Here is a 26686-nt window from a genome sequence, read left to right on the forward strand (position 1 = left end):
TTTAGTGCTTATCCATGCCTACACACGTCACTGTTTAACAGCTTCTGATCTCTTTGTCTTCTTTTCTGTTTTGTAACGCGTTTTCTGTGTTATTATTCTTTAAAAATGGCGAATTGCTTATTTTTTTTCCCCTCGTTGGAGTCGGTTCTCTCTGTCAACTCACTGCTTTTGTCGCCATATTTCAGCCGTTTGATTTAGTTACAGAGTTGTTTGCATCGTATGGTTTAGGTTCCGTTGGTGTATTGGGATATTTCTTTTTATAAGTATTGTGTTTTTCTTGATTCATGAATGTAAATGATCTTCGTCTAATTCGACCCTTTATTATTATTACTCAGTATTCTGTTTTGATTGTATGGCCCCTAGTGGGCGTGGCGTGGGCTGGGGACAAAAGTACGTAGGGGTGGCGCATTATCACCCCACCAACTAGTGGCATTGGGCCAAACGGGTTACATGGTTTATTGTACCCCGCTATCTTCTCAAGCTCAATGAATGTATCCTTTATAGCTTCTTTTTCGGCAATAATCTATCAAGACTTACATCCAGCACTATACAATTTTGGACTCGAGAAAAAAAAAGATGAGCAGCCCTAACCTACAAGAAGTGCATGATTTCCTGGTTGACCTTGCCTATGGGGCAGGCAAGGTGATTGTTTCAGCCAACCCCCAAGACCTGGACCAGGACACCAAACTTAACTGTAAGTTAGACAGGCCTAAGCTTCCACTAGGTACCGGCTAACAACCCACCCCCCTTTTTCTTTCTCGATAAAGCGGTTGATCTTGTCACCGAATGTGATAAGGCGGTTGAGGCAATGGTCTCCTCCGCCCTCTCTGAGAAATTCCCCGACGTATCTTTCATGGGTGAGGAGACCTACAAGCCTGTGATGACTCTGGGCCCCGAACCTACCTTTATTGTCGATCCCATTGATGGGACGACAAACTTTGTTCACGGCTTCCCTAACGCTTGCATATCCTTGGGCCTTGCCATCAATTACGTCCCTGTAGTTGGCGTTGTGTACAACCCGTTCCAGGACCTCCTCTTTGCCGGCATCAAGGGCCAGGGCTCTTACATGATCCGTGCTGGTGGACCGAAGCGCAGCCTTCCCCTGTCCAGCAACCCGGCTGCTCTACACAAGCTGGATACGGCTCTTGTCGGATTCGAATGCGGCTCGGACCGTACGGGCCCTAACTACGAGCTTAAAGTCGATATGTTCCGCAAACTGACGGCATCCAAGGAGGATGGCGGCCATATGGTTCATGCAACGCGTGCCCTAGGATCAGCGGCACTCAACATCTGTGCTGTTGCGGCTGGCCAGATGGACATTTATTGGGAAGGTGGCTGCTGGGCTTGGGACGTATGTGCTGGTTGGTGTATTTTGACCGAGGCAGGCGGCAGAATGGTTGGTGGAAATCCCGGGGATTGGGATCCGGCAATTGAATGCAGGAAGTACCTGTGCGTCCGCGGCGCGCCTAGCGGGCAGGAGATGCTGATTGAAGAGTTTTGGAGTGCGATGGGTGGCCGCAAGCTGGTGTACGATATTTGAATCTGAACCCGAAGCTATGAACAGCAAATACATAATAGTGTCTAGGGTTGTGCCAAACTAGGGTTAGTTATTTTTGGCTCACATATAAGATCAGTTAAAATCTCATTAGTAATGAAACGGGCCATTGGTCTAGTGGTATGATTGATGCTTCGGGCTTCACAGTCCTCTACGGTAAACCGTAAATGTGTCAGGTCTCGGGTTCGATCCCCGAATGGCCCCGTTCATGAATTTTTGCCATTTTTCTTTTTTTCATCCGTTTAGCAATTAGTTGGACAAAATGACTTTTTATCCTAATAGCTCTTTTTCTGGCGGGTAATCGGATCTTCAATTACCGATAAACTTGGAACTCCGCCGGATCCGCAGCTGATTTGTATTCCCAACTTGGCTTCGTTCCCTTCGATTAATAATAATTACTAAGTTCATATCTGTTTTTGATTACTAACTGCATGCTGGGAATCCGCGCGGCTTTTGAAATCAGCAAGTTTGGGGTGAGAGAGCGTAGTGGAGTTGGTGGTTGGTGATTGGTGACTTGATGGTAACAAGACACGTAAATATTCTGCATATTGTCGAGCTTGGAGATATGTAGCTATGAAACTTATAAATAAGCTTGCAAGCCAACCTTTGACAACATGCTGAACTTTCTGGAGCAAAACAAATCACTCTCATCTTTCTAGCCTTGATTCTAAGTCTCATCCTTCATTATACTATACAGCTACACCAAATATGTCGTCGACCACTAAGCTCACTTTTTACACAAACCGCGGCTGCCCTTGGTTAGTATATCATTACACTGCACAGGCCACCCAAGTCGCGCTTCCTGCTTTGCAATAGGTCTCTTTGTCGACTTGGGCGTAGTTATCGTTATCTAGGACTAACATTATATTGGGGGAATAGGTGCCGTCGCGTGCACGCTGTGCTACGTGAGCTGGGTACCGAAGTGGAGGAGGTGACTATCGACCTTAACACGCCCAGGCCCGACTGGTATCTCAAGATCAACCCCAAAGGCCAGGTTCCTACGCTTGTCCATGACGGCAAGATTATCACTGAAAGCGACACAATTGCGCAGTATTTGGTCGACCGCCAGTCCTCTCACCTAGCCAAGCTCGCAAGTGAGGAGGGTGGAAAAGCCCAACGCGAGGCATACCTTGCCTTTGTTAGCCAGTTTGCAAATCTAGTCCAGATGCCGGTGATGTCTGTAATGTTCACTGGCTCTGAAATGACGGAAGAGAAATCTGAGAAAATATTTGACGATATTGTGACTACCCTAGAGCCCCAGTTGAGCTCTGCTAAGCCTTTCTTTGGGGGTTCAGAAAAGCTGACACTTGTCGAGGTTCGTTGGCAGCCTAACCAAGCTTTGCAATAACCGACTCCACGAAATATAGTTGCTAACATGTTAATAGGCCCTGGTTGGACCCTTCCTTTCGACCATTCTTAACCTTACCACCCCAGATTTCAAGTTTCCTGCTAACTGGCAGAGCTTGCTCCAGCAAAAGGCACCTGTATTTTACAAATGGGCCAGTGCCACTGCCAACCATGAAAGCATCTCTTTTACTTGGAACCAGGATCTGGTGGCCAATGGTATTCGCCAGAAGATTAAGAAATAGCGGGCTTTCTATGACTGGCAGATGGCCCCTGCTATGGTGACTCGAGCAATACAGTAGTGGATGGAGGCTAAGATTGATGGTAATATGGGTAGATATCCTGCATTGTGTAACCACTTTTGAGCTATTGTCTCGCTGTATTGAGTAACGCTAAACTATACTGCACAAGCTTCTGAATCATGATGATGGTGTGTTAAGTACGTAGCTTGTCCTATCTTCCGGTTCGCATATACCTAACCTAATACGGACATGGGGGAGGAACTGGGTTTAGCGGTTTTCAGAGGGAGCCTAGATTTCTCATGCTGGTATATACGAGGGTGAGCTAAAAACAAAAAAAAACAAAGGCTAGAAGATAGGGTGCAGAGGGGAGGGGATGATAGGAAAGGGGGATGCACGTATGTCCGCTTGCATAGAGCACTGTCACACCGCAAAGTGCTAAATATGCAGCAGAGTTTTTCAACTGGGTCGATATTTACCACCAAGGTATACTTGACGTAAGGGAAAAAGAAAGAAAGTATCATCTAGACTGGAGGGAGACATCAGGGCTAAAACCAACGACAAAAATATGCCATAACAGCCTATGATTGGCCAAGCTCAGGTGATACTGAAAAATGATCAGCTCCAGCTGAGCCTTGAAGGCAAGGCAAGCCTGAGTTGGGCGCCTACCTAAGATGATGCGCAGGACGCTCGCTGAAAAGATGAGTTTGGTTGGGCTGGGCTGGGCTGGCCTAGGCTTTGGCCAGAAGTAACGGCTCCAATGTGACTGAGTTGCAAACCGTGCGTGACTTATGATCTGAGGATCTGTGTGGCAGTTTCCAAGAGAGGATAATGCGGCCACTATGAGGATGATTTGTGGCTGACAAGCAGGCAGTAGTGCTATCACTCTTCTGCACGCCGTGAAAAGTCGTTTTTGGAGCGGAAAAGAGAGGGAAGGGAGAGAAGACGAGGAATAGCCATTCTGAGTAATGGATATGCGCTTCGGCCGGATAGATAGAAGCCTGGGTAGTGAACTTGGGGCCGAGTCCTGATCGCGGCTTGAATTTGCTGCCTCGAACTAAGCTGTGGCTCTTAGAATTAGAATGTAGCACCGACCTCCCTAGTTTGGGTGTCCATGTAAGAGCCAGCCTCCATATCAAGCATTTGAAAAGGCTGTGAAGCCATTTAAACTTGTATTAGGCGGGGTTGAGATGGAGGAGACTCACGACTAAAGAGTGGCAGAATCAGAGTTACATTGAGACTCTTCTCTCCTTGGCTGGGGGGGGGGGGGGGGGTTTCGCAAGTTGTCCTATCTCCAACTTTAAGCATTTAACCGAGAATCTTGGACAGGGGGGAGCAGCGTGATGGTTGCAAGAGAAGAGAAGACTGACAACAAGGGAGGAGAACCTCAGATGGTGGCTGCTTGCTGCTGGAAGTTCGGCCCTAGATGAAGCTCAAGGGGGATATAACTTGATGGCTGGCATAGGGCAATGCCCTTTTATTTTCTTCTCTGGCAGGAGCCAGCACAGCACAGTCTGCTTCTTTCTTCGTCTATCCTTTTCTATCTAGCAAGTGGAGATGAGATCTGATTTGTTGAGTACAAAAGTGCTCTTTCCGCTTTTGTTCATTTGTCCCCATGGGATCTTTCATTCTTTCCCGTTCTTTTCTGATACTTCCTCTCTAGGCGTCATAGCTATCTTACGAGCGGTGAGGGCAGAGTAGTTGCTGTAGGGGCCCCAATAGGCGCACACGGCTGTGCGGCTTACGTAAACCTTAAATACTTACATAATCTCCAAAAAATGCACCTACATAGTGTATATGAATTTAACGGTGCGCTATCACACACCACCAACTTGGTTTGAGTATGTTCAAGAGAATTCCTATTTGCACTTAAAGCTTCAAGGCACCAAGTAATTGAATCAATCACATGGCAAATTTAAGAACAATCTAGCCAATCAAATATAGCCATACTTTACAAGCTCTCTTTTATCCTGAATTCAGGAAAGTCAACTCTGGGCCTCTTGTACTGAGTGTTGTATATAGCCTTCTTCCCTTCCTCTACCTCCTGTGGTGCCTCCTTTGGTGATATGGCCAGTTTTATTTGCCATGTTTCCCTCTTTCCTTTGGCTTTAATTGTCTCCATATCCTGCTGATCCATCACCACAAGGCTATTTCTATACTCTCATTGACTAAGTTGATGCTGTACTGAGGCAGTTGTATGGGCTGGAGCCTTGGTCTGGAATCAGCTGTATAATAGGGAATGGTTAGGGGATGATTGTCTGGCGTTTATAGACGGATTGGGACAATGGAAAGACACTTATTTCACCTTCACTGAAGGTTGCAGTCTTTCAAGGGCACCCACGCTCACATTGAGTAGCTTCTGGCCGCTGAATTAAGAAGATATCATCATCCAGCCACTAATACAAATCGACTTTGACCTTTGCAATGGCTTCTTTGCTGTATGACTTCATGCAATGCACTTCTTTTGCTTAGCAACTTCTGCATCAAAAGCTTTTTTCTTATTTTGTAAAAGCTCTTGAATAATATCAAAACCCCCTTAAAGTCGCCAGTACCTCTGATCAAGTAGCTTTGTAGCTCATGATGTGCTGACTCTGTTGGAGAGATACTTCATTGGCTGTAGTTTCTGATATTCTTGACAAAACAACCTGTCCACTCTTGATGTGCTGGCCAATATTCACATTTTATAAAGATATAAAACTATTTGATTGACTGGATTGCGGTCAGATTAGCTATGTTGTTCATTTAATTACTTGGTGTGTGGTGCATTGAAGCTTTAAGTGCAAATAGGAATTCTCTTCAACACACTCAAACCAAGTTGGTGGTGTGTGATAACGCACCGTTAAATCCATATACACCATGTAGATGCATTTTTTGGAGATTATGTAAGTATTTAAGGTTTACGTAAGCCGCACAGCCGTGTGCGCCTATTGGGGCCCTTGCTGTAGGGCTTTCTTACGTAATCTACTTGTCTAGTGCTACATATCCAAACAGTCGAGATCTTCCCAGATTTATAGAGTGTGAAAAAAGGTTGCCATCTCTATTCAGCCTAGTCTCCTCTTCTCAGTTCACTTTGTCGCTGGAGCTAATATTTCTGTTCCTGGCCTTGTTTTGTATTCATATTCCTTTGTTATCTCTTTCGTCTCTTTTGTTTCGCCTGTTATCTGCCCCTGTGCATACTCTCTTCTTGGATAAATTTCGACCTAAAAAAAAAGACCAAGAAAAGTCACAAAGTTCGCTTCTGCATAACTTTCACCAGCCATCTTAGTACCGCGTCGGTCGCACTTTCTGCTTTTTTTTCTCATTTTCATTTCACATGCTCGTCAGATGCAACATTTCTCAACATTGGCAAATCTTTGTGAGCTGCAGTAGGGGAGGGAGCAAGGTAGACAATCCCCTGTTGATAGACGAAGGGAAGACAATCCAATCCGTTCCCCTCCATGCACTAGTATGGATGTGTACACATGTATATGTATGCACATGCATGAACGTACTGCACACACCCAGAAAAACCTTTTCGAACGTTTTTTTTTTCACGTCTTTCTTCCCAGTTTGATACCCGTTATCTTGCTCCTCCTCACTAAAACACTAATCTGCTCATCTGTGCCAAAGAACCATAGTATGATTGTTGCCTGCACAAAATCGTTTAGGGCTTGGCCTAGACCATGCCTTGTGGCATGGTTTGACTTAGCCTCCTCCTATTTATATCCCCAGGAGCTCTCCCCCCTCTCCTCTTCTTAACTTCATCGTCTTGCTTTCCACAGTTAGATTCAACCTTCTTTTTCCGTTTTTACCTGTGATTGTAACTATGGTTGTCGGACCCGCATCGTCGATGCTCGCAAGAGAGACTGTAGAAGCAGCGGCTCCTGGCTCGAGCTCTGGTTATCCCGCTAGGACTAGCTCTGGCTCGAGCTTTGATTCCCGATCTTGCTCACGAGTGACAGTTGCTCCATGCTCTAGCCAGAAATTCCCCTTCATGCAACTGTTTCTCCTCGCTATTGTACGTCTCGCTGAGCCTATAGCACTGACTTCCATCTTTCCGTATGCGTGGTCTCTCATCCAATATCTCCACGTTGGCAGCAAGGAAAATGCCTCCTTCTATTCCGGCCTCCTGATATCTGCCTTCTCCGTTGCTGAAGCTTGCATGGGAATGTACTGGGGATCTCTGTCAGATAGAATCGGCCGCAAGCCTGTTCTCATTATTGGTTGTTTGGGAACAACATTCAGCCTCCTGGTCGTAGGGTTTGCCCAAAACATATGGATTGCGGTTCTCGGAAGAGCGATTGGCGGCTTTCTTAATGGAAACGTCGGGGTTATCCAGACTATGGTTGGTGAAATGATCACTAACCCTGAACATGAGCGTGAGTTTTGCCCTTCGTTTCCAACACAGTCAACATCTTTGGTGCCGCCGAACTAACAAGCATCCAGCCCGGGCCTATGCGGTGATGCCCTTCGTGTGGACTGCTGGAACTATCCTTGGCCCAGCAATTGGCGGCACCTTTGCCCATCCCAATCTTTCATTCCCGGGCGTCTTTACTGAGTCCAGCATCTTCACTCGCTTCCCTTTCCTACTCCCCAATTTGGTCTGTGCCGTACTGTTGTTTTCTAGTGTTGTCATGGGGTATTTCCTACTCGAAGAGACACACCCAGGCATTAATGCCCGAGCGCAGAATCAGCAGCACGAGCTCTATGACGAGCCCGAACTTATTTCAGAGCGCACCAGTCTCCTTGGGGTTCATAGCCACTGTGAAAACGACAGCACCCATGAAGTTCCTGCTACTACACAGTACGGTCTAACTGATGTTGCCCCCTTATCCGAAAAGCCTGCCGGCGAACCTGTCAATATATTCACCAAGCGAATCATGGCTCTGATTGTATCCTTGTGCCTCTTCACCTACCACTCCATGACTTACGATCACCTTTTGCCTATCTTCCTTGAAGATTCTCGTTCAAAGGTTCACACAGCCTTTTCGCACATTACCTCGTCTCCCTTTAGCCCCATCCTCTTCCCAGGCCCAGGCGGACTTGGGTTGAGCATTCGTACTGTTGGTATGATAATGGCCGTCAACGGCCTGATTGCCCTCTTCGTCCAGGCCATAATCTTCCCTTTAGCAGCTGAACTAGTCGGAATTTTCCGTCTTTTCATAATTGTGGTTGCGCTGCATCCTCTGGCGTACCTCGTTGTACCTTCTCTGCTTCTGGTCCCGGAACGGTTTGTTTTACCCGCAATATACGCTTGTTTGACGCTGAGAAACCTTCTTTCGATCCTTCTATACCCCCTCCTGCTTATCTTGATCAAGGATGTCACTCCGTCAAACTGCGCTGCCCTGGGAAAAGTGAACGGGCTTGCAGCCAGCGCTGGAGCCGCTTGCCGCATGATTGCGCCTCCAATTGCAGGCTATCTCTACACACTCGGCAGCTCCATTGATTGTACCGCCATCGCCTGGTATGGGAGCGTGGTTGTGGCTGGAGTTGGGGCGGTCCAGTGCTTTTGGATCGAGAGGCCGCTTTCTCCAAGCTTATGCGCAGACGAGGAATCGTCTGTTAGTGAAGAAGCCCAGAGCAGCTAAATTACTTGGATTTAGTGTGGATTAGGTGCTGCCTATATATTGAGTCGCCAGTCTGCTTCGTTTATGGTGTTTTCTACTTCTGTTTAGATAGGGTTAGGGTTGAGGGAATATGTTTTTTTGATACAAGGAGTTTGGGGAATATATTAGAATTATTAATAGCAAGATAACATTTCTTATTAAATCTCACTCTGCTGCGTATATTTTTCAATTCTTTTCTTTTTTTTTTTTCGGAAGTAATTGCTTCCACAGGAGTACATTCGTTTAATCAAAAGGCTCTTGTTTTGTGTGACTTGCCTGTCGCTCCAAAATGTTCTACCAGGTTCTTTTGGACGTGCTTCAATAAAAGAAGGAAGCTAAAATAATGGAAAAAAAAAAGTTGTTGCCGCTTTAGGAACTACCCCTCTAAACTTTGCAACTTTGCTCATCTCAGAAAATAAGAGCGTCCGACGACGTCATAAACGTCAGGCCCTCTTCACCAAACTGACATCGTCATGGCACAAGTCAACGAATCTGCAGGCGCTGTAGCTGATAAGCTAAATGCCTCTTCTGACTCTCAAAATGAAGCCAATTCGGTGGACAAATCAGCTCCTTCTATCGTAGGGCCTATGCCACTACCCGGAAAGACTGCTGATGAGATGTACGAGGAGTTGAAATCCACGCCGTTCTTCATGACTGAGATAGAAGACAACGATGCGGTTGCTGCCTTTCAGGCCCTGGATTACGAGGGCACTCCTCTTGAAAATGCCACCGACTTCAAGAACCGAGGAAACGAATTCTTCCGATCCAAACAGTGGAAAGACGCTCGCGAGTTTTACACAAAGGGTGTCGAGATCCTATGGATTGAGGAACGCAAGCGCAGCCGGGGCCAGATCACCAAGAACCCAGAAACCAATCTGCCTGATTCTCCCGAAGAAATTACTAGGCAGAAGCAAATGCTCGAGAGTCTATACTCCAACCGTGCTGCTTGCAACTTGGAGTTGAAGAACTTTCGTGCCTGCTGGGAGGACTGCACGGGTGCCTTGCGCTTGAACCCCGCCAACGTCAAGTGCTGGTATCGCAGTAGCAAGGCCTTGCTGTCCGTTGACCGCTTGGACGATGCTACGGAGGCATTGAATCGTGGTTTGGCCTTGGATCCTGAAAACAAATCGCTGCTGATGGTAAAGGAAGCCACAGAAAAGCGACGGGCATTTATTGAGGCGAAAAAGAAGGCAGATGAGGAGCGGGAAGCGACTAAAAAGCGTAGAGAGCTTCTGGTACGTACTGCGCTGGAGGCACGGAAAATTACTGTCCGGAACACGGAAAAGCCCCCGGACATGGAGGACGCTGCGATCCGTTTAGCCCCAAATGAGGATGACCCGACGAGTTCGTTGACTTTTCCCACCATGTTGTTGTACCCTACGGATTACGAGTCGGATTTCATCAAGGCATGGAGTGAACTGGACTCTCTTGAAGCCCACCTTGACTACATCTTCCCCCTCCCGTGGGACACCGAGCAAAAGTATTCAATTGCTAATGTCGAATGCTACATGGAAACTGTTTCTGGAGGCTTGCTGAAGATTGGGAAGAAGCTTTCCCTGCTGAGAATCCTGAGCGGCGGCAAGGTTGAGGTTGTGGATCAAGTTGTTAAGATTTTCGTTGTGCCAAAGAACAAGTCTGAAGCTTGGATTAAAGAGTTCAAAGAGGCAAAGGCTAAGCAGCAGAAAAAATACTAGAAGTAATGCAGATTTAGATTTAAAAGAAGTCAAGAAACTAATAACCAGGAAGGGAAAAAAAAAAAAGTCTAAGGCGACAATCAAAAATATCAAGAAATACCACTGTGAACAAAATGAAGAAATGAACCACGATAAAAACAAATGTACCCCCACGTGCAACTAGAAACTGCAAAGTCCAACTCCCTTCATATAATTATGATGAGTAATGCCTATTGACATACCATCATGACGGCTAGACAGGAAGAGGTGGATCTTTGATGCAAACGATTCAATGTGAGGGGAAAAAAAAAAGAAAATCACCAATAGCTGGGAAGAATTGGGAGCAAAATACAAGAACAATACTTGGTCTAAGCCTCTCCTTGATAGGGGGAAAGTTCTGGGCGCCAAAAGACTCATAGCCTTTAAGCCTTGGATTACTGGATGGCAGCGTTGGCTGATTTAAGTGGGACATTCCGTCGGCCAGGCTCATCACCTTCTTCTTGGCCACTTAGACCCATGAGAAGGATAGCGGCAGCTTTCTTGTCTGAAGTTTCTAAAGGGCGGCCTGAATTATTGCGCTGCGAAATTGACGCCTCGTCACGATCTTGCAATCTTGAAGGAGTTGGACGATGAGAAGGCGGTGAAGAAGTAGGCGACTTCATACGAGATGATTTCGAATATTTATACGCACTTGGATCTGAGCAAATACCACGATAGAAACGATCATAGCGTACAACTGAAGCTGCGTGCTCAGACTCTATCCGACGCTTCCCATTTGCTAAAGGTGGTAGCCCAGGGTTTGGCAGTTGGTATGTATGATGAGACAAAGACGAAGGGCTAGACATATTTGAAGTTGCACATAATGACATGTCTCTATGAGGAGGAGACACGGAGTGAGGTCTTAATCGAGGCGGTCTATCGAGGAATAGAGGCCCAGGTTCACAAGACCCCTCTCTAGAGATTGCAACAGGTGATTGGTGTGCGTCCCTATCAGAGTAGGAGTAAGTACTGTTGATGGCGGTCCATCCATTGCTAGTAGGAGCCTTACTAAGCGTAGGTGTGTAAGGGGAGTAGACGTTGCTAAATGCCCCCCCACGCGGGATTGCAATTCTCGGAGCATATCCAACTGCGGGCGATGCTAGACCATCTTCCTCCGTATCAGTCGTATGAGGGCTGTCATGGCCCCTGTTAAAGTAAGGGCTGTCAGGGGTTATTCTAGCTGCTGCTTTACGGCCGCGCTTAGGACTGAGACTGTTGGCTGTGGGTGAGCGGCGTCTAGAACTGGCTGTCAAGATGTATTGTTGGCGGAAGGCTTCGGCCTGATGAGCAGCTCGTACAATTATTTCGGGATGGATCACCATGTGGCCGAATTCTGGAGAATCTGGGGAAACACATTCTTGAGGAAAGTCAGGCCCAAAAAGAGGAACCAAGGCACCAGCAATCGGATGGCAGAAGGTAGCACAAATGGCTTTAGCACATTCGTACGGCATCCAGTAGCCTATAAATTCTAGGTTAGTAAGTTGAGAGGGACGAGCGAGAGGCTTACTAAGCTAGAAATCTATCAAATGACAGAGGCGAAGAAGAGTAGACATACCTTGAGCAAGGATAGTGCCACCAGTAATGCTGTGCGTGATGTCTTTGAGTCCCGGATTCTGATTCAGCATCTTCGCGGGGATAGTCTGTGTGAGGTTAGCCACTGTATAACTAAAGCCCGAAAGTCGCAGAATATATAAAATCGACCTGTGCCATACCTTTCCATAGCGGCAACATTTAAAAAAGGGTGTCATGCGGACAAGGCCATTGTTGTAGTCCCACATGACATTGAATTCCGAATCCTCTCCAGGAGCTAGAAAGGTGTAGGAAAAGACTAGCCAAGTTAGTATACACACTTGCTTTTTGCTATCTGCTCTAAAGACTGGGAGACTCACCTTCAAAACTTTCGCGCCCAGTCTTTTCGAAAAAGTCCTTTTTCCCGCTGTTGTAAGGGATATGGGAGCTGTTGTCTAGTATATTGCCAAAGGGATTAACCTGGTATCTTAAGACGTATTTTGTCATCTGGACACTCAGATCCTCAAATGGAGGGTAGTTAACAGACCCGCTGATAGGTGATTTGGTAAATGGAGGGTCTCTACTGGAGGTGTTTGCGTTCAGAGGAGCGGGGGGGAGAACGCGGACGGGAATGCTATTATGCATGGCTCTTGAATCAAGGCTACTTGCCATTGCGCTATTCGGCATGGATAGTGCCGGAATATACGGGTCTTGGCCTTGACTCTGATGGAGATAAGTGGGAGAAAGAGAGTAGGATGACATGTACCCTCTCTGCTGAGCGTTCTGAAGACTTTGATAGTGAGCGTTGGAGCCAGGATGAGATGAATGAGCTGACATGGGGCGGTCAGACTTATACAGGGCATCTGACGGGGTGGTGGTGCGGGATGAAGAGTTTAAAGGCGTCCGAATTGAAGACAGTTCAGGAGCCGATGAGCAGGATGAGGACAAGAGGGGCGTGTTGGCGCTTGCTTTTGAAGCAATTGCACCCGAAGACCGCGCTATCAATTCTTTGTCCTCGGTAGACTTGGGCTCCGCCGGGTTGAGGATTGACGACCACGAAAGCATGCTGGGCCTGGTCTTTGGACAGAGAGGGAGGAGAAACCCAGAGTCAGTATATGCTTTTGAAAAGAGTTTTTTTTCTTTGTCTCTCTGGCGCGCTTCAAAGCCAATCTGAAGTTAAATGGTGGACAGGGGGAATAGTGGCTTGTTCGTTTGACCGAGGGCGTTTGCAAAAGGGAACTTGGGTTGGTGACATTAAGGAAAGGGGGAAGGCAGTGAACGGCTTCGAGTCTCCAGTGGCATGTAGTATACATATCTGAAAAAGCGATTCTGGCTTACCTGCGAATCGAGTACTTGTGTGATACCTAGGACCGAAGGCGATGTTGATTGAACCTTTGGATGAACCAAGCCGGCTTCAGGCTATGGCTGGGAGTAGATAGACTTGGGGGGACGCAGAGAGGGCCTGATACTATGAGGAACACAAAGGCGAGGGTAGATGAATTTGGAAGAGACGTGGGAGTTTTCTGGCGTGAAACGGAGAGAGGAGAACAAAGCAGCCCGAAAACGAGGGGGCCGTGAAGAGTTGTTGTCTATGATTGTATGAAAGTAGGGTAGGGAGCGGGAAGAAGCAGTGTGAAGGGCAGAAGGGGAGAGAAGAATAAAGAGAAGAAAAGGAAAAGAAAATTTGAAGGGGTGGTTCGTTTGTCGGTAGGTAGGTGTCTGTAGAGGGAAGTTGTCTGACTTATAGGAAAGAGGATTCGAAACAGGAAGTGACGCCCAAAGCCCAAGTCGATTTTTGGAAGTGGGCTCAACAACGAGGCCCGGCTCAGGTGACAACTACAGAAGTGAAAAACTGACAAGTGAGCAAGTGCGACCGCCTGGGGAGGGGTGGGGGTGAGATACCAGACGCAACTGCCCTTCTTTCCCTTGACGATTCGGTCTGAAGACTGAGAGCAGTTTACTCTTTCCCTTTGTCTCGTTGGAGCCTGTCCAAGTACGAGTTATGGCTTCGGTTTTGGAAGCTTCCACTCTTGCACGCTCCTGCTGTTTGTGTCTGGGATGGCAGGAAGGAGCCGACAGGCAGATGGAAAGAAATAGAAAGGACAAAAGATAGTGATGGAAAGGAAGCGAAGATGGAGTCACTGCCTTCCCTTGTTTGCGGTCAGTAGGGTGCATGCAACGTTTCGATGATATTTCTGATCAAAACTCTGGGGTTCTAGGCCCGCCCTCGAATTACAGCAGGCAGTAGCGAGAGGTAGCTGCTAGAGACGAGTGGTGGGGGAGGCGGAGGCTGCGAGAGACGAGCGCAATGTGACCTATGTATCTGCAACTGCCAGCGAGGTTGGCGATTCCGTGATGCTCTTTCCGAATGTCGCAGCGGCGATCTCAATGCTGCCCCGGCTTTTTAAATGGGGCAATCAGATATGCATAGAAAGCGGCGCAAGAGCATTTGTGATGAGCGAGATTCAATAAATAGCTGGATATCACCGCAGATTGACTGGTGCCTAGGATTCTACTCTCTCATCTATTTATCGCTCATAGGTTAGCAGAAGGGCGGAGAGGGGAGAAAGACTAAGAAGCCAGCGCGTGAGACACATATTTGCAGCAGAAGTGGCAGTCACAGGTCTCAACCTTACATCGTTTCAATTCAAATAGACTGCAATTTATCGATGGTCTACTGAAGCCTTCCATCGGGGCTTCCACATAGGCTCACACCCAGACCCCACCCTCCCGTGCATTTGGTCTCATTCTTTTTCTTGTGAACACTTCTCATGGCTACCCACATATTGGGGCAGACGGAGGGAAAGGCCTGGTAAATGAACACAGGTAAGAGAGCCAAAAAGGCGAGAGGAACACGGTGAATGCTTGGCAACTGCCATTCTCGTCCGAGGGCCTTTCTTTACTGCTACACGATGCTCCGGCAGTCCAAAGCAGAGACGGTACATGGTACACGGCACACTGTACGCCTTGCTGAGTATTTATCACCTTGCACTGTACCCTGTACACTGCACACTGGGGAAGAAGAGCATTTGACGCTCTGGTAGTTTGCTCGACGCTGCATAAAACAACATCCACAAACAAGTGCGGTTATGAGTGTATGCATATTGTGTGGGTTTTGGAGTTGTTTGCTCAGGCCTATTTTGATAGAAACTGAAGACAGGAAACTAGCAGCAAGCTCGATGAGATGAGAAGGGGGCTCATCAAGCAACCGCGTTGATACAAAGCAGGTTCGACAATATGGCTTTGTGGTATTGGATGAGAGAAGTGCAGGCTGTCTATTCTTCCGAAGGAAGCGATGGCATAGACACACCTATCGAGCCATGGCATCGACAGCACGGTGTCACAAGTAATGCTGACACGGTCAGTATACCTGCAAAGAGCATTCTTCTACAGCGATAAAGCCAACTGCCGATGCTAGGTCCATCAGCAGCCATTGATCCCCATTGATGGACTTACTTGCTTGCAAGTTGGTCCCGTTTATCTCGTGAGAGACACAAAAGTGTGACTGCACAGCGCGCCCCCTGTCTGGGCCCTCCCATAATGCATACATGTAGCCAGTGCTCAATAATATGTGCCTCCAGTCTGGCAGAACAGTCTTGACACTACAATCTCTCCTCCCACCTCACCTACTGTTCTCTTTTATCTGCAGCCGTCCGCAGCCGCTTAAATCCAAGATCAAACTCTGCGGGCAGGAAGTAGGTAGTATTGAGCAGGGGATGCGGGCCATGGGCATGCCACGTCGTCCTCTCTGTTTGTTTTGCAAGCTTGTTTTTTTTTTTTTTCAAGGCCGCTCCGGCTGCATGTTTAAGATGAAGTCTACTCACTTCTTATCGTGGCGTGTAAACAAATGTCCCGTTTGCCGCTGTTTGTCTGTCGTTACTCAAGACTTCCTCTGTTCCTCTGGCTCCCGTCTGGCTAGCTCCTCCTTCTGGCTCAGTGATGCCCAACCAGACATGACTTTTTTTCGGCCAGCCTGATTCAGAGAATCGTTGTTCCATGCATTTGTCTGTGGGTCTTTTTCTGCCGGGTAGATCTAGTCTTTATGACAGAAGCTATAGCCTAGGCACAGGTGCAGCGTTATTAGCAACCACAGTAGCTAGCAGCCGCACACGAACGGGTAGATCGACATAAAAGGCGAACTCTAATTAGAGAAGAACTACAAATCCCAGCAGGCGAAGAGGGGAACTATTGCAGGGACCAAAAGCACTTGATAAGAGCTACTCGCCGTAGCCTCCATCTCGGAAACCAGCAGGCCAGACCGCCATATGAGCGGAGCTTGAAATTGGAGAGAGCTGGGGTTAGACCACGACACTAAGAAGTGATATATAACACATTACCAGCATAAGCACTCAGCTCCATATAATCTACCAGCCTCCATACAGCTGTCGCCATTTCAAGTCGTCGAAAAACCCTTGCCTTCACCGTATCAGTCACATCAAGCAGAGACACCCAGCCACATAGTGGCTATATACACTACATGCCTTTAATATAAATATGCGTAGGCGAACTCCAGTGGTGCGTCTTAGAAACCCTGACTGTGATGAACCAAGACCCAGCTGACCGCTCAATTTGCACTTGCAAACGGCCTAGTATTGGGGTGTATTTTGAAGGCCTCTTATAGCCAGCTGCCTTCGGTTCTTCCGTTGGCTCTAGCCGCATAAACGGCGGGGGACGGAAGCCACCAACAGCCTATCTTCCATGGCCGTTTTTATTAATGCCAAGGCCTATGAGGCTTTTATCCACATCGAGCCTTGAAGTCGCTCAGATTGAATGGGGTATCAAAGCAAGACCGCAGCCTAGGTGTTTGACAGAATTTCCGGGTAGCTTGTTTCCGTTACGTTGCATAACTAGATTTTATTCAAACGATGATCTAAGCACGAATGCAGACATAAAGCCAAGCAGCGGGGCGCTGGCACTGACAGCTAGGTATGACAAATTCGGGTCTAGATGAGATTTTATCCTGTGCATACATAGAATGTCTTGTTTGGAGCTACGAGGATGGGCTACAGTTCCTGGAATCCACAGGCTACTCAGGGGATATGCCGTACACGAGTGTTGTATATCATATAGCAGAATGAAGGGCATATTAACTGCCTGTCTTTCATAGGATAAGCTCGAAGTATCATCACCAATTAAATACACATGGTAAACGTCACCTCACCTACAAGCCTTTGCTAGCTTCTCGGCGCTATCATCTTGTGAGATGTGACACCCTCTAGTCTTGGTGGAGGTTTTCATGTATTTTTGCATACAGGCATCAAGAATATTAAGACAAAATAGCGAGGAAGAATTAGGTTTTCTTCAAGGAGACACTCGTCTCTATCCTGTCTTGAAAGAAACAAGGTCTTGGCAAGATTCCAAAGTTGACTCTGTGCGTGTAAGCTCTCTGCACCGCGGACCACTCTTTGCCTTGCCCTTTCCACTGCAGCATATTTTCCCGTACAGCTATACCTCCCTTCAGGAGACTACCTCCCGCTATTAACACTTCTTCCCTCTCACTCACGTGGCCGGTCGGCTGTATGCTATGCGGTTTGTCTAACAGTGCATTACAGCTTGGCTTTGGACTCGACACACAGTCATACTGGCTACCCAGCTTTTTTTTTTTTTTTCCTTTTTTTCACCGTTCGTCTTCGAATAAAAGGCCGTTCTATCTACATGAGATCATATTTGTGTATGTACGCTCCCTGCATATTAGCGGCATACATGGCTCAAGAGGCTGTTTCTGCATCGGGCCGTCCATCGAAGTGCTATCTGTCTGAGCTCAACGCCAATGGGAAGAGCCATGCTTTCCAACAGCGGTCTGGGCCCTAGCGCTAACACAGTAATTCTAAGGCTTCTTGCACCATGCACCGTCCGTACCTGGAGATTAGTGGGCATGATTTGTTTGTTCAATGTTTGCAGTAAATGCAAGAGAACGCGAGATATGGCAAACACACCAGCACCGGTAGCTTGTGGGTAGAAAACGCCTCGGGCCAATCTGCATTGCTTGATATACAAAGGCACTTTTAGGATTGCAGTACTAGCACAAGCGTCAAAAAATGGCCGGTCAATGCCCAGTCTGGTCCCAGGTAACTTGCTTGTTTTGTGCCGGTTACTCGCAAGTCTGCTACGATACACTGGCGGCAGGCCTTTTTCGGCTTTGCGGATACATATGCTGTGAGCCCTTTTGAGTTCATCTTGGTCTCTCCCTGGTGTATCGTATCCGCTTCTTTCATGCCACGTTTCTCTTTGTATTTTGATCGAGGGCGCCCAAGCCCCTTTTCCCTTCTGACCACGGCGCCCAACTTGGGTCGGTCAATGTCGATGATGGTGAAGATCTCGTCTATATTCACACAGTTTCAGAAGTGTAGTACAGTGAGAAAGATGCCGAATACGTGTGGAGACCAAAACAAAAGACATGCATGGAAGCATTGACAGAAGGTCCAGAGAAGGAATGCCATGCTTTTTGAGCTGCATCGACAACGAGGCATAGGCAGGTAAGCGTCGAAGAGAGGAAGAAATCGAACACGAAGGAAAAAGACCTAGATGGAAACAAAATAAGCCCAGTACGCGAGAAAAGGAAGAGTTCTCCAAGAGGAGCCGGCATAGAAGCTCCAAACTGGCATGGTCCTTCTTTGTCACCCGACGGAACACGGCCCTGTGCATCAGTTCCGGAGCATTATGCTTTAGTGTGGCGCGTCTTCGACAAAGATAAAAGAGCACACAAGACATACATGAGAGCGCAGCCATATAGGTAGAGCAGGCGAGTCGGCAACAAGCCAAGAGGCTGTAGTCCGAATGGAGCCTCCTTCGCAGCTCAAGACTGGGGCAGCTTGCGGCCCAGGTAAAGCCTCTTTTGGGGTTCAAGGCTAGGGAGCTTGCAATATAGATAGCCCAAAGCTCGGGGGCTCTTGGCAACCCAACCTGTGTATCTAGCGCTACTACTCAACTACCCTGCGCTCACCTGTCTATTTCCCAGGCAAAAACACGGCCCTTGCCTTGACATCGCCCGTCATCCTCGTGCGAATTTAGCACTGGAGACATGAGCAAGACGGTGCTTTCCCTATGTACGCCAGGTGAAAAAGCCGCAGCACATGCACACAAACGCGAGAAAAGTCCTGCACTCTCATGGCAATTAGCAGCATTGCATTTCGAAGGGAATCAAGGCAAAGAACTAATGGGAGGAATGAATGGAACGACATAGCATCACGAGCACAGGTGATACATGTGACCTGTGACTACGAAAGTCCAGATACACCTAAAGATGCATGAGTGCGACGGGCCGTTCGAAAGAGGGATTTATCCCAGACGTGTGGTTCTGCCAAGCGTGAGTTTTAATTCGACTGATAATGGCCTCAATCGCCATAGCCGGCCGATGGCTGTTGTTGTAGTTACTCATAGAAGACGAGACCAGCTTTCAGGGAAAAAGGAAACCATTAGTTACAAGAACTCGCACATATCGTTACACAAGGACCCACACTTTGCTTATCAGGGGATACAAGCTAAATGCCCCACTTTTGTCTTTGTTTATATTACAGTAGTATGCTGTGTTGCTCCCACTCAGCGAGAGGAAGAAAGAAAGAAGAGACGCACTTCACGAAAGTCTGGGTCTTTTGGGGAGACGGCATGCAGAAGCTCGCAAGCTGTTTTTGTGCACAGCTTTGCCTTTTTGTCCTGTATCAATAGTTGTGAGACAGCGATAAGTTCGCGCTTGACGCCTAGCCCTAACCCTAGTAATAGCACCCCACATAAGCTAACAGGCGCTCCTTCTTTGTTTACGCGGCGCACGAATCAGAACACAAGGCTTGCCTAACAACCAAAGTAAACCACAACATCCTTCCCTAAATGGCTGGCAAACTCTGCATCTCTGCATGGGAAGATTCCATTGTACTTTTCTAGTGCCCAAGCCTACCCTACCTAAGCCCCGTCCCCAGACCTGAAGTAGTAAAGGTTTCACTGCTTCTTTCACTACGTATTTCTTTTGCGCTTCTACCCTGTCCCATCCTCTTGATTTGACTCGGCCACCATTTGCAAGCCACAGACCCTACCGACTCTCTTATCACAGCAGAGTACAACAGGTTCAGTTTCACCAACATACTGGCCAACATTGTTCCCCTGCAAAAGTTACCCCTCCCGAGACGACCACTATTGCTTCCGCTCCTGCTCTCACTATTGCTCCCATCGCCGCTCCCACTGCTGCTGCTACTACTGCGACATCTGGTTAAGGCCACGATCATCAAGCCGCAACAATGGGCTTTGACTTTTCAGACGATTCGAGTTTTGGAGCAGGCGACGACAGGGACGTTGAGTCCGATGCCTTTGTCCCAGAAAAGAAGAAGCCTGCGACTGTAAGTATCCAACGCCTTCGTCGATACGCTCGTTTCAAGCTGCGTTATTTGTGACCGTGAAAATCATCCATCTATCTGTCCTTGCCCCTTTTCGCCATTGCTATGCAAATGCTGCGCCGTGCCTTTGAGCTTCCGACAGGGAGGAGGAGGAGGAGGAGACGTCGCGAGATAACGTGCACACAACCGCTATGCTGGTAGGCATGCGCTAACAGTACCATCGCTAATAGAAGACGAAAGCTGCACCAAAGAAGGCTGCCACTAAAAAAAAGACCGTCCAGACCACTTTGACTGGCGGAAAGATTTCGGCAACAAAGAAACGCACACAAGCCTTTAGCGCTAGCGACGATGACGATGCGTCCGGGCTCGCTGATACCCCTCCAACCTCCAAGAAACAAAAGAAAGGCCCGGCGAAGAAGGCTGCCGTCACGTCTACATTAGCCGACATGGATAATGTCAGCTTTATGGACGAGGTAGAAGTGCCCGTGCCCACTACGACATCGGGCAAAGACAAACACGCTTCGGAGAAGTACCAGAAGTTGACATTGCTGGAGCACGTTCTCAAGCGTCCCGATACATACATTGGATCTATCGAGAAGACCGAGCAACAAATGTGGGTGTTCAACAAAAGTACCGCCCTGATGGAATACCGCAAAATCAGTTATGTCCCTGGTTTGTACAAGATCTTCGATGAGATTCTAGTGAACGCTGCCGACAACAAGCAGAACGATGTTCCTGGCCAGGCACCAATGACAAACCTGAAGGTTAGTATCGATCGCGAGGCCGGCGAGATTAGCATTGAGAACAACGGAAAGGGAATCCCTGTTTTAATGCATGAGGTAAGCACTGACAGACTCCGATATTGAACAAGCCAGTAGCAACTGATGTACAGGGCTAACAGCTTTATAGAAAGAGAACATGTACGTGCCTGAAATGATTTTCGGACACCTGCTCACCGGCTCCAACTATAACGATGACGAAAAGAGGACTGTTGGTGGTCGTAACGGTTACGGTGCCAAGCTCTGCAATGTTTTTAGCACACAATTCACCATCGAGCTTCAAGACAGCACCAATGGAAAGCGCTACAAGCAAGTATGGACAAAGAACATGAGCCAAATCGGCAAGGCAAAGATCACCAGCAGCAAGTCCTCTGATTTTGTTCGTATTACATTCAAGCCTGACTTCGTCCGGTTCGGTATGCCTGAAGGTATTGATGATGACCTTGAAAGTCTGCTCATGCGCCGTACCTACGATATGTCTGGTACTATTCGTGGTGTCAAGGTTTTCCTGAACAACGAACAGATCAAAATCAAGAACTTTGTTGCGTACAGCGAGCTCTATGCCAAGGCTATTGCCAAGGAGCGCGAAGCCGAAGAGGGCGGTGAGCCTAGCACAACGGTCATTACTGATATCGACAAGAATCGCCCTCGTTGGGAAATTGGTTTCACCGTCTCGGATGGCACTTTCCAGCAAGTGTCCTTCGTCAACAACATTGCTACAACGTCTGGTGGTACGCATGTCAACTATATTGCCGATCAAATAACTTCCTCACTTCTTGCCCATCTAGACAAGAAGAGAAAAGGACATGCCCTCAAACAGAACCATATCCGAAATCACATCTTCATCTTCATCAACTGCTTTATTGACAACCCGGCCTTTACATCCCAAACCAAGGAGCAAATGACCACAAAGATGAGCCAGTTCGGCAGTCGTTGCCAGCTATCCGATTCTTTTTTGAAGAAGATCCAATCTTCAGAAGCTATTGCAAAGATTGTCAGCTATGCCGAACAAAAGGCCGACAAAATGTTGGCTAAGAGTGACGGAAACAAGCGATCTCGAATCAACAACAGCAAGTTGGTTGATGCCAACTTGGCTGGAACTCGACATGGCCATGAATGCACTTTGATTCTGACTGAGGGTGACTCAGCCAAGAGTTTGGCTGTTGCAGGCCGTGCGATTCTCGACCCCGACCGCATCGGTGTGTTCCCTCTCCGTGGTAAGATGCTCAATGTCCGTGATGCATCGCTGGACCAAATCACCAAGAACCAGGAGATCCAGAATATCAAGCAGTTTATGGGCCTGAAGCACAAGGCAGTATATACTGATACCAAGAGTCTTCGTTATGGCCATCTCATGATCATGGCTGATCAGGATCATGATGGCTCACATATCAAGGGACTTTTGATCAACTTCCTCCAAGTACAGTTCCCTTCGCTCTTGAAGATCCCCAATTTCTTCAGGGAGTTCATTACTCCCATTGTTAAGACGTGGCAAGGCAACAATCCAAAGCGGCCTTTGCGTCAGCGGTCCTTCTTCACGCAGCCAGAATACAACGAATGGCTCGAAATCCATAAGGATGACAAGCCCAAATGGCGCTACAAGTACTTCAAGGGTCTGGGTACCTCTTCCAACGACGATGCCCAGGTCTACTTCACTAACCTCGATGATCATCTGAAGGTCTTTGACACAATGAAGGCGGAGGAGTCCAGCTTGTTTGAGTTAGCCTTTTCAAAAAAAAAGGCGGATGCTCGTAAGGAATGGCTAGGGAATTTCGTTCCTGGGACGTATCTTGATCATACAACCAAGTCCATCTCCTATACCGACTTTGTCAATCGCGAGCTGATTCTCTTCTCTATGGCTGATAACATAAGATCTATTCCGTCTGTACTGGATGGCTTTAAGCCTGGTCAGCGGAAGGTCATTTACGCGTGCTTCAGCAAAAACATTGTCCAGGATATGAAGGTTGTTGAGCTGGCTGGTTTTGTTTCTGGACATACCTCCTACCAACACGGAGAAGTATCCCTACAACAAACCATTATTGGTCTGGCTCAGGACTTTGTCGGTTCCAACAACATAAACTGTCTGGAGCCCAGTGGTAACTTCGGTTCGCGTCTTGCTGGTGGTTCGGATGCTGCTTCGGCTCGTTATATCCATACTCGCTTGTCGCCCTTTGCTCGGAAAGTCTTCAACCCTCTAGACGAGCCCATTCTTGAACACCAGTTCTCTGATGGCAAGAAAATTGAGCCTGTTGTATATGCCCCCGTTATCCCTATGGTGCTGGTCAACGGTGCTGATGGTATTGGTACGGGCTGGAGCACATCCATCCCTAACTTCCACCCTATTGATATTGTCAAGAACTTGAAGCGTCGCATGGGCCGTTTGGAGGGCGAGGGGTCTGAAGAGCAACCGTTTGAGCCCATGATGCCGTGGTTCCGTGGATGGAAGGGCACTCCTGAGGCCGCTGGCCCTGATCGGTTTAAATTTAATGGCTTAGCTGAGTCTAATGAGAACAATCCGAAGGAAGTCATCATCACCGAGCTACCCGTGCGTATGTGGACTGATGACTTCAAGGCCCGTCTTGAGGAGGTTATTTCGGGCGCTAAGGGCCCAAGTTGGATCAAAGACTACAAGGAGTTCAACGACCATCACAACGTTCACTTTGAGGTCATGCTGGATGAAAAGTCGGTCAAGGCTGTAATGGACGAAGGTATCTTGGACCGCTTCAAGCTCAACAAGCAAATTGCCACATCAAACATGGTTGCTTTCAATCATCGGGGCCAGATTCACAAGTACGAGAATACAGAAGAGATCATGGAGGAGTTTTACCACTACCGCCTTGAAATGTACGAGACTCGCCGCAAGTACTGGCTAGACATTTATCATAGCGACTTCCGCAAAATCAAAAACCAAGCCCGCTTCATCCAGGAGATTATCAGCGGCAAGTTGGTTGTCTACAAGAAGAAGAAGGACGTCCTGGTCCAGGAGCTGCGCGATCGCAACTACGAGCCTTTCCCCAAGAACGACAAAAAGTCTAGTGAAGATGGAGAAAATCCGATTGAGAACCAAGACGACAATGACATGGGCAGTGCCAGCGATTACGATTACCTTCTTTCCGTAAGTTTACATGGGAGCATGCTTTCTGCCCCCCCATCTCCCGACTTAGCTCGTTTTGTGACTAACCGTATATATGGTAGATGCCCATTTGGTCACTTACTCAGGAGCGTCTTGAACGCCTGCTTGAACAAATTGCGCGCAAGAAAGAGGAGTATGATACTTTGGAAGCCAAGACTGCCAAGGATCTTTGGATCATCGACCTCGATGCATTATGTGATGAGTGGCAAACTCAGCTGCAGCTTGACGCCGAAATCCGGACTGATATCCGCCGCAAGGGTAGAAGGGCGTCGAAAAAGATTGCATCTAATCGTGGTCGCAAGGCTCTTAAGGCAGAGGATGATGACTATAATCCCACTACTAAGGGCTCTCGTGCAAAAAAGACTGCTGCTTCTGCTGCAAAAGCGACCTCAGAGAAGGCCCATATGCGTTTCCAGGAGATGTTCAATAACAGCCAAGACAAGAAGGGAAAGGTCAAGAAGGAAGAAGATGATGATGGTGCTGAAATATCTGATCTCTCGGATGGCGACTTTGCTGCGCTGACACGAAGTAAACCGGCTGCCTCGAAGACTAGCTCTTCAAAGGCTTCTACTTCTAAACCATCGGCTACATCTAAAAAAGGGGCCAAGGCTGCTGTCAAGGAAGAGTCTGCCGATGACTTTGATGATGATGACGACGATGTTGTACCCGCCAAGACCACTCTGCCTCGTCGGGCTGCTGCTGTAAAAGCATCTAAGAAGACTTTTAGCTTTTCTGATGATGAAAGTGATGACGATAATCTGCTTGGCGACGTGGGCGATATGGTCAAGGGAATTGGGAACAAGGAGTCAGAGTCTGAAGACAAGAGTCGACTTTCCAAGTTTTCTATGTCTTCTACTGGTGGCTCTGCTGCTGCTGCCGCTGCTGCCGCTGGCGCTCTACCCAAGAGTAGAGCCAAGGCAAGCGGAAATTCGAAATCTTCCGCTTTTGATTTTGACGATAGCAATGATGAGACCAACTATGAAATGCTTGCTAAATCTTCGCCAATCAAGCCCAAGAAGAGCGAGGGTGCCAAGGATGAGTCGGATGATGAAGATCTCTTTGATCTATCTGATGTGAAGCCTACTCGTAGAGCAGGCGCGTCAAGTACTTCTGGAGTGCTCGCAAACCTGGGAGCTAAGAAGGTTCGAAAGCCCGCATCTGCCTCTGTAGCTACTAAGGCCAAGGAGAAGGCGCAAGTAGCCAAACGGCCGAGCTCGTCGATGGCCTTGTCTCCTGCTGCTAAAGCTTATGCTGCCAAGAAGGCATCGTCCAAGTTTGCCATTAGCGACGACGACTCGGATGAGGCTAAGCAAGAAGAAGAAGAGGAAGAAGCCTCCGATTCTTCCGTGCCTGTGGCCAAGCCTGTTAGGAAGGCGTCTGCTTCCAGAACCTCTTCTGCTAAGCCTGCCAAAGCCCCGGCCAAGAGTAAGGCGGCTCCACCCTCGACAAAGGCCAAAAAGGGCCGCGCCTCTGCTCTTTCTGACGATGATGATGGCGATGAAATCAATATGGCTGATGAGCTCGACGATAGTCTTCCTGTCCGCAGTTCGTCTCGCCCGTCTCGCAAGGCCTCCACCGCACGCAAGCCAGCGAGGTATATCGAGCTGTCCGAGGACGACGAAGACGACGACGACGACTTTGAAATGGGGTCGGACTAGGTGCAGTGAGTTTGGCGGAGTCTGCTGGGCATAGCCCACGATAGAGAAGTTGGCCATGTTGGTAGTATTTGATAGTCTTTTAGCTTTGTGTACTTGCTAGTGATTTCTGCTTTCTTATGTAATGTCTTACGAGAGTTTTAAATGAAGTTTCTTGGGAGATGGGTTGCTTGGCTTTTGATTTTGATTTATTTCTCCATCTTGTTCTTTCTTGTCTAGGATATGGGCTATTGTTTTTGTTCTCAATATAAAGGTTTACTACCTACGTCCATGGGCATCTAATTGTACAAAGCAATCCAGTCAATCAAGCGGTTGGTGAGTGCTTGCTTGGCTGACGAGACCAATTTAACTGGTTTGAAATTTTTTTTTATTGTCTGTCCTCAACTTTACTATTCAGCTTCATCGAGACCAAATCTAATTCTGTATGTCCAGGGCAACCAAATAAGACATATGAAAGACACGATACCGAGTAGCAGATATGACAGCGAAAACGACTAGGGGAAAGGGGGGAATAATGTGAGGCAAAAAAGCAACGAAGAAAAAGCACAACAATAAGAGGAAGTAGAAAGAGGGAAAAAAAGAAAAACATAAACACCAGGGACATGGCAGAAGACAAAGATTTGACTAGAAAGCCAAGACGACCTCACTCGTCATGAGGAGGGGAGAGGGGCTGGATTCCAAAATAATCTTCGTTTCCTTTTTCCTTTGTTTCTTTCTTTCAGAATCAAGCCAGGCTAACAAGTGCCCTGACACGCTGTTGGTTGTCTTTGGTCCTGCATAATATGGGTGACTTGCGGCCCCCCCCTCTTGGCAAACCACTCTCATCAACCGTTATAGCTGGAGGCAGAGTA

At 47.8% G+C, this 26686-nt stretch overlaps 6 protein-coding genes across 6 annotated transcripts; 5 read left to right on the forward strand and 1 right to left on the reverse strand.

Moving 5' to 3' along the window:
- Window positions 1–808: 808 nt before the first annotated feature.
- HOO65_110023 (Inositol monophosphatase 2) lies at window positions 809–1540 on the forward strand (the record flags this gene model as incomplete). The annotated part of the gene is made up of 1 exon (XM_071001726.1): window positions 809–1540. One exon carries the CDS (start codon window positions 809–811, stop codon window positions 1538–1540), a length of 732 nt encoding a protein of 243 aa, XP_070855733.1.
- A 723-nt stretch (window positions 1541–2263) lies between these two features.
- Window positions 2264–3144, forward strand: HOO65_110024 (glutathione S-transferase domain-containing protein; the record flags this gene model as incomplete). The annotated part of the gene is made up of 3 exons (XM_071004750.1): window positions 2264–2313; window positions 2435–2870; window positions 2941–3144. 3 exons carry the CDS (start codon window positions 2264–2266, stop codon window positions 3142–3144), a joined length of 690 nt encoding a protein of 229 aa, XP_070855734.1.
- A 3799-nt stretch (window positions 3145–6943) lies between these two features.
- HOO65_110025 (putative major facilitator superfamily transporter protein) lies at window positions 6944–8705 on the forward strand (the record flags this gene model as incomplete). Its single annotated transcript, XM_071004735.1, has 2 exons — window positions 6944–7496; window positions 7564–8705. The coding sequence occupies 2 exons, from the start codon at window positions 6944–6946 to the stop codon at window positions 8703–8705; spliced, it is 1695 nt and encodes a 564-aa protein (XP_070855735.1).
- Window positions 8706–9196: 491 nt separating this feature from the next.
- Window positions 9197–10417, forward strand: HOO65_110026 (Hsp70/Hsp90 co-chaperone cns1; the record flags this gene model as incomplete). Its single annotated transcript, XM_071001727.1, has 1 exon — window positions 9197–10417. The coding sequence occupies one exon, from the start codon at window positions 9197–9199 to the stop codon at window positions 10415–10417; it is 1221 nt and encodes a 406-aa protein (XP_070855736.1).
- Window positions 10418–10830: 413 nt separating this feature from the next.
- On the reverse strand, window positions 10831–13009 carry HOO65_110027 (Transcriptional repressor XBP1; the record flags this gene model as incomplete). Its single annotated transcript, XM_071004730.1, has 4 exons — window positions 10831–11894; window positions 11991–12075; window positions 12148–12242; window positions 12325–13009. 4 exons carry the CDS (start codon window positions 13007–13009, stop codon window positions 10831–10833), a joined length of 1929 nt encoding a protein of 642 aa, XP_070855737.1.
- A 7163-nt stretch (window positions 13010–20172) lies between these two features.
- On the forward strand, window positions 20173–25838 carry HOO65_110028 (DNA topoisomerase 2; the record flags this gene model as incomplete). The annotated part of the gene is made up of 4 exons (XM_071004713.1): window positions 20173–20271; window positions 20499–21107; window positions 21178–24162; window positions 24243–25838. The coding sequence occupies 4 exons, from the start codon at window positions 20173–20175 to the stop codon at window positions 25836–25838; spliced, it is 5289 nt and encodes a 1762-aa protein (XP_070855738.1).
- Window positions 25839–26686: the final 848 nt, after the last annotated feature.

This window comes from Ceratocystis lukuohia (genome assembly GCF_044167205.1).
Source record: "Ceratocystis lukuohia strain C4212 chromosome Unknown Supercontig11_pilon, whole genome shotgun sequence".
NCBI lineage: Eukaryota > Fungi > Ascomycota > Sordariomycetes > Microascales > Ceratocystidaceae > Ceratocystis > Ceratocystis lukuohia.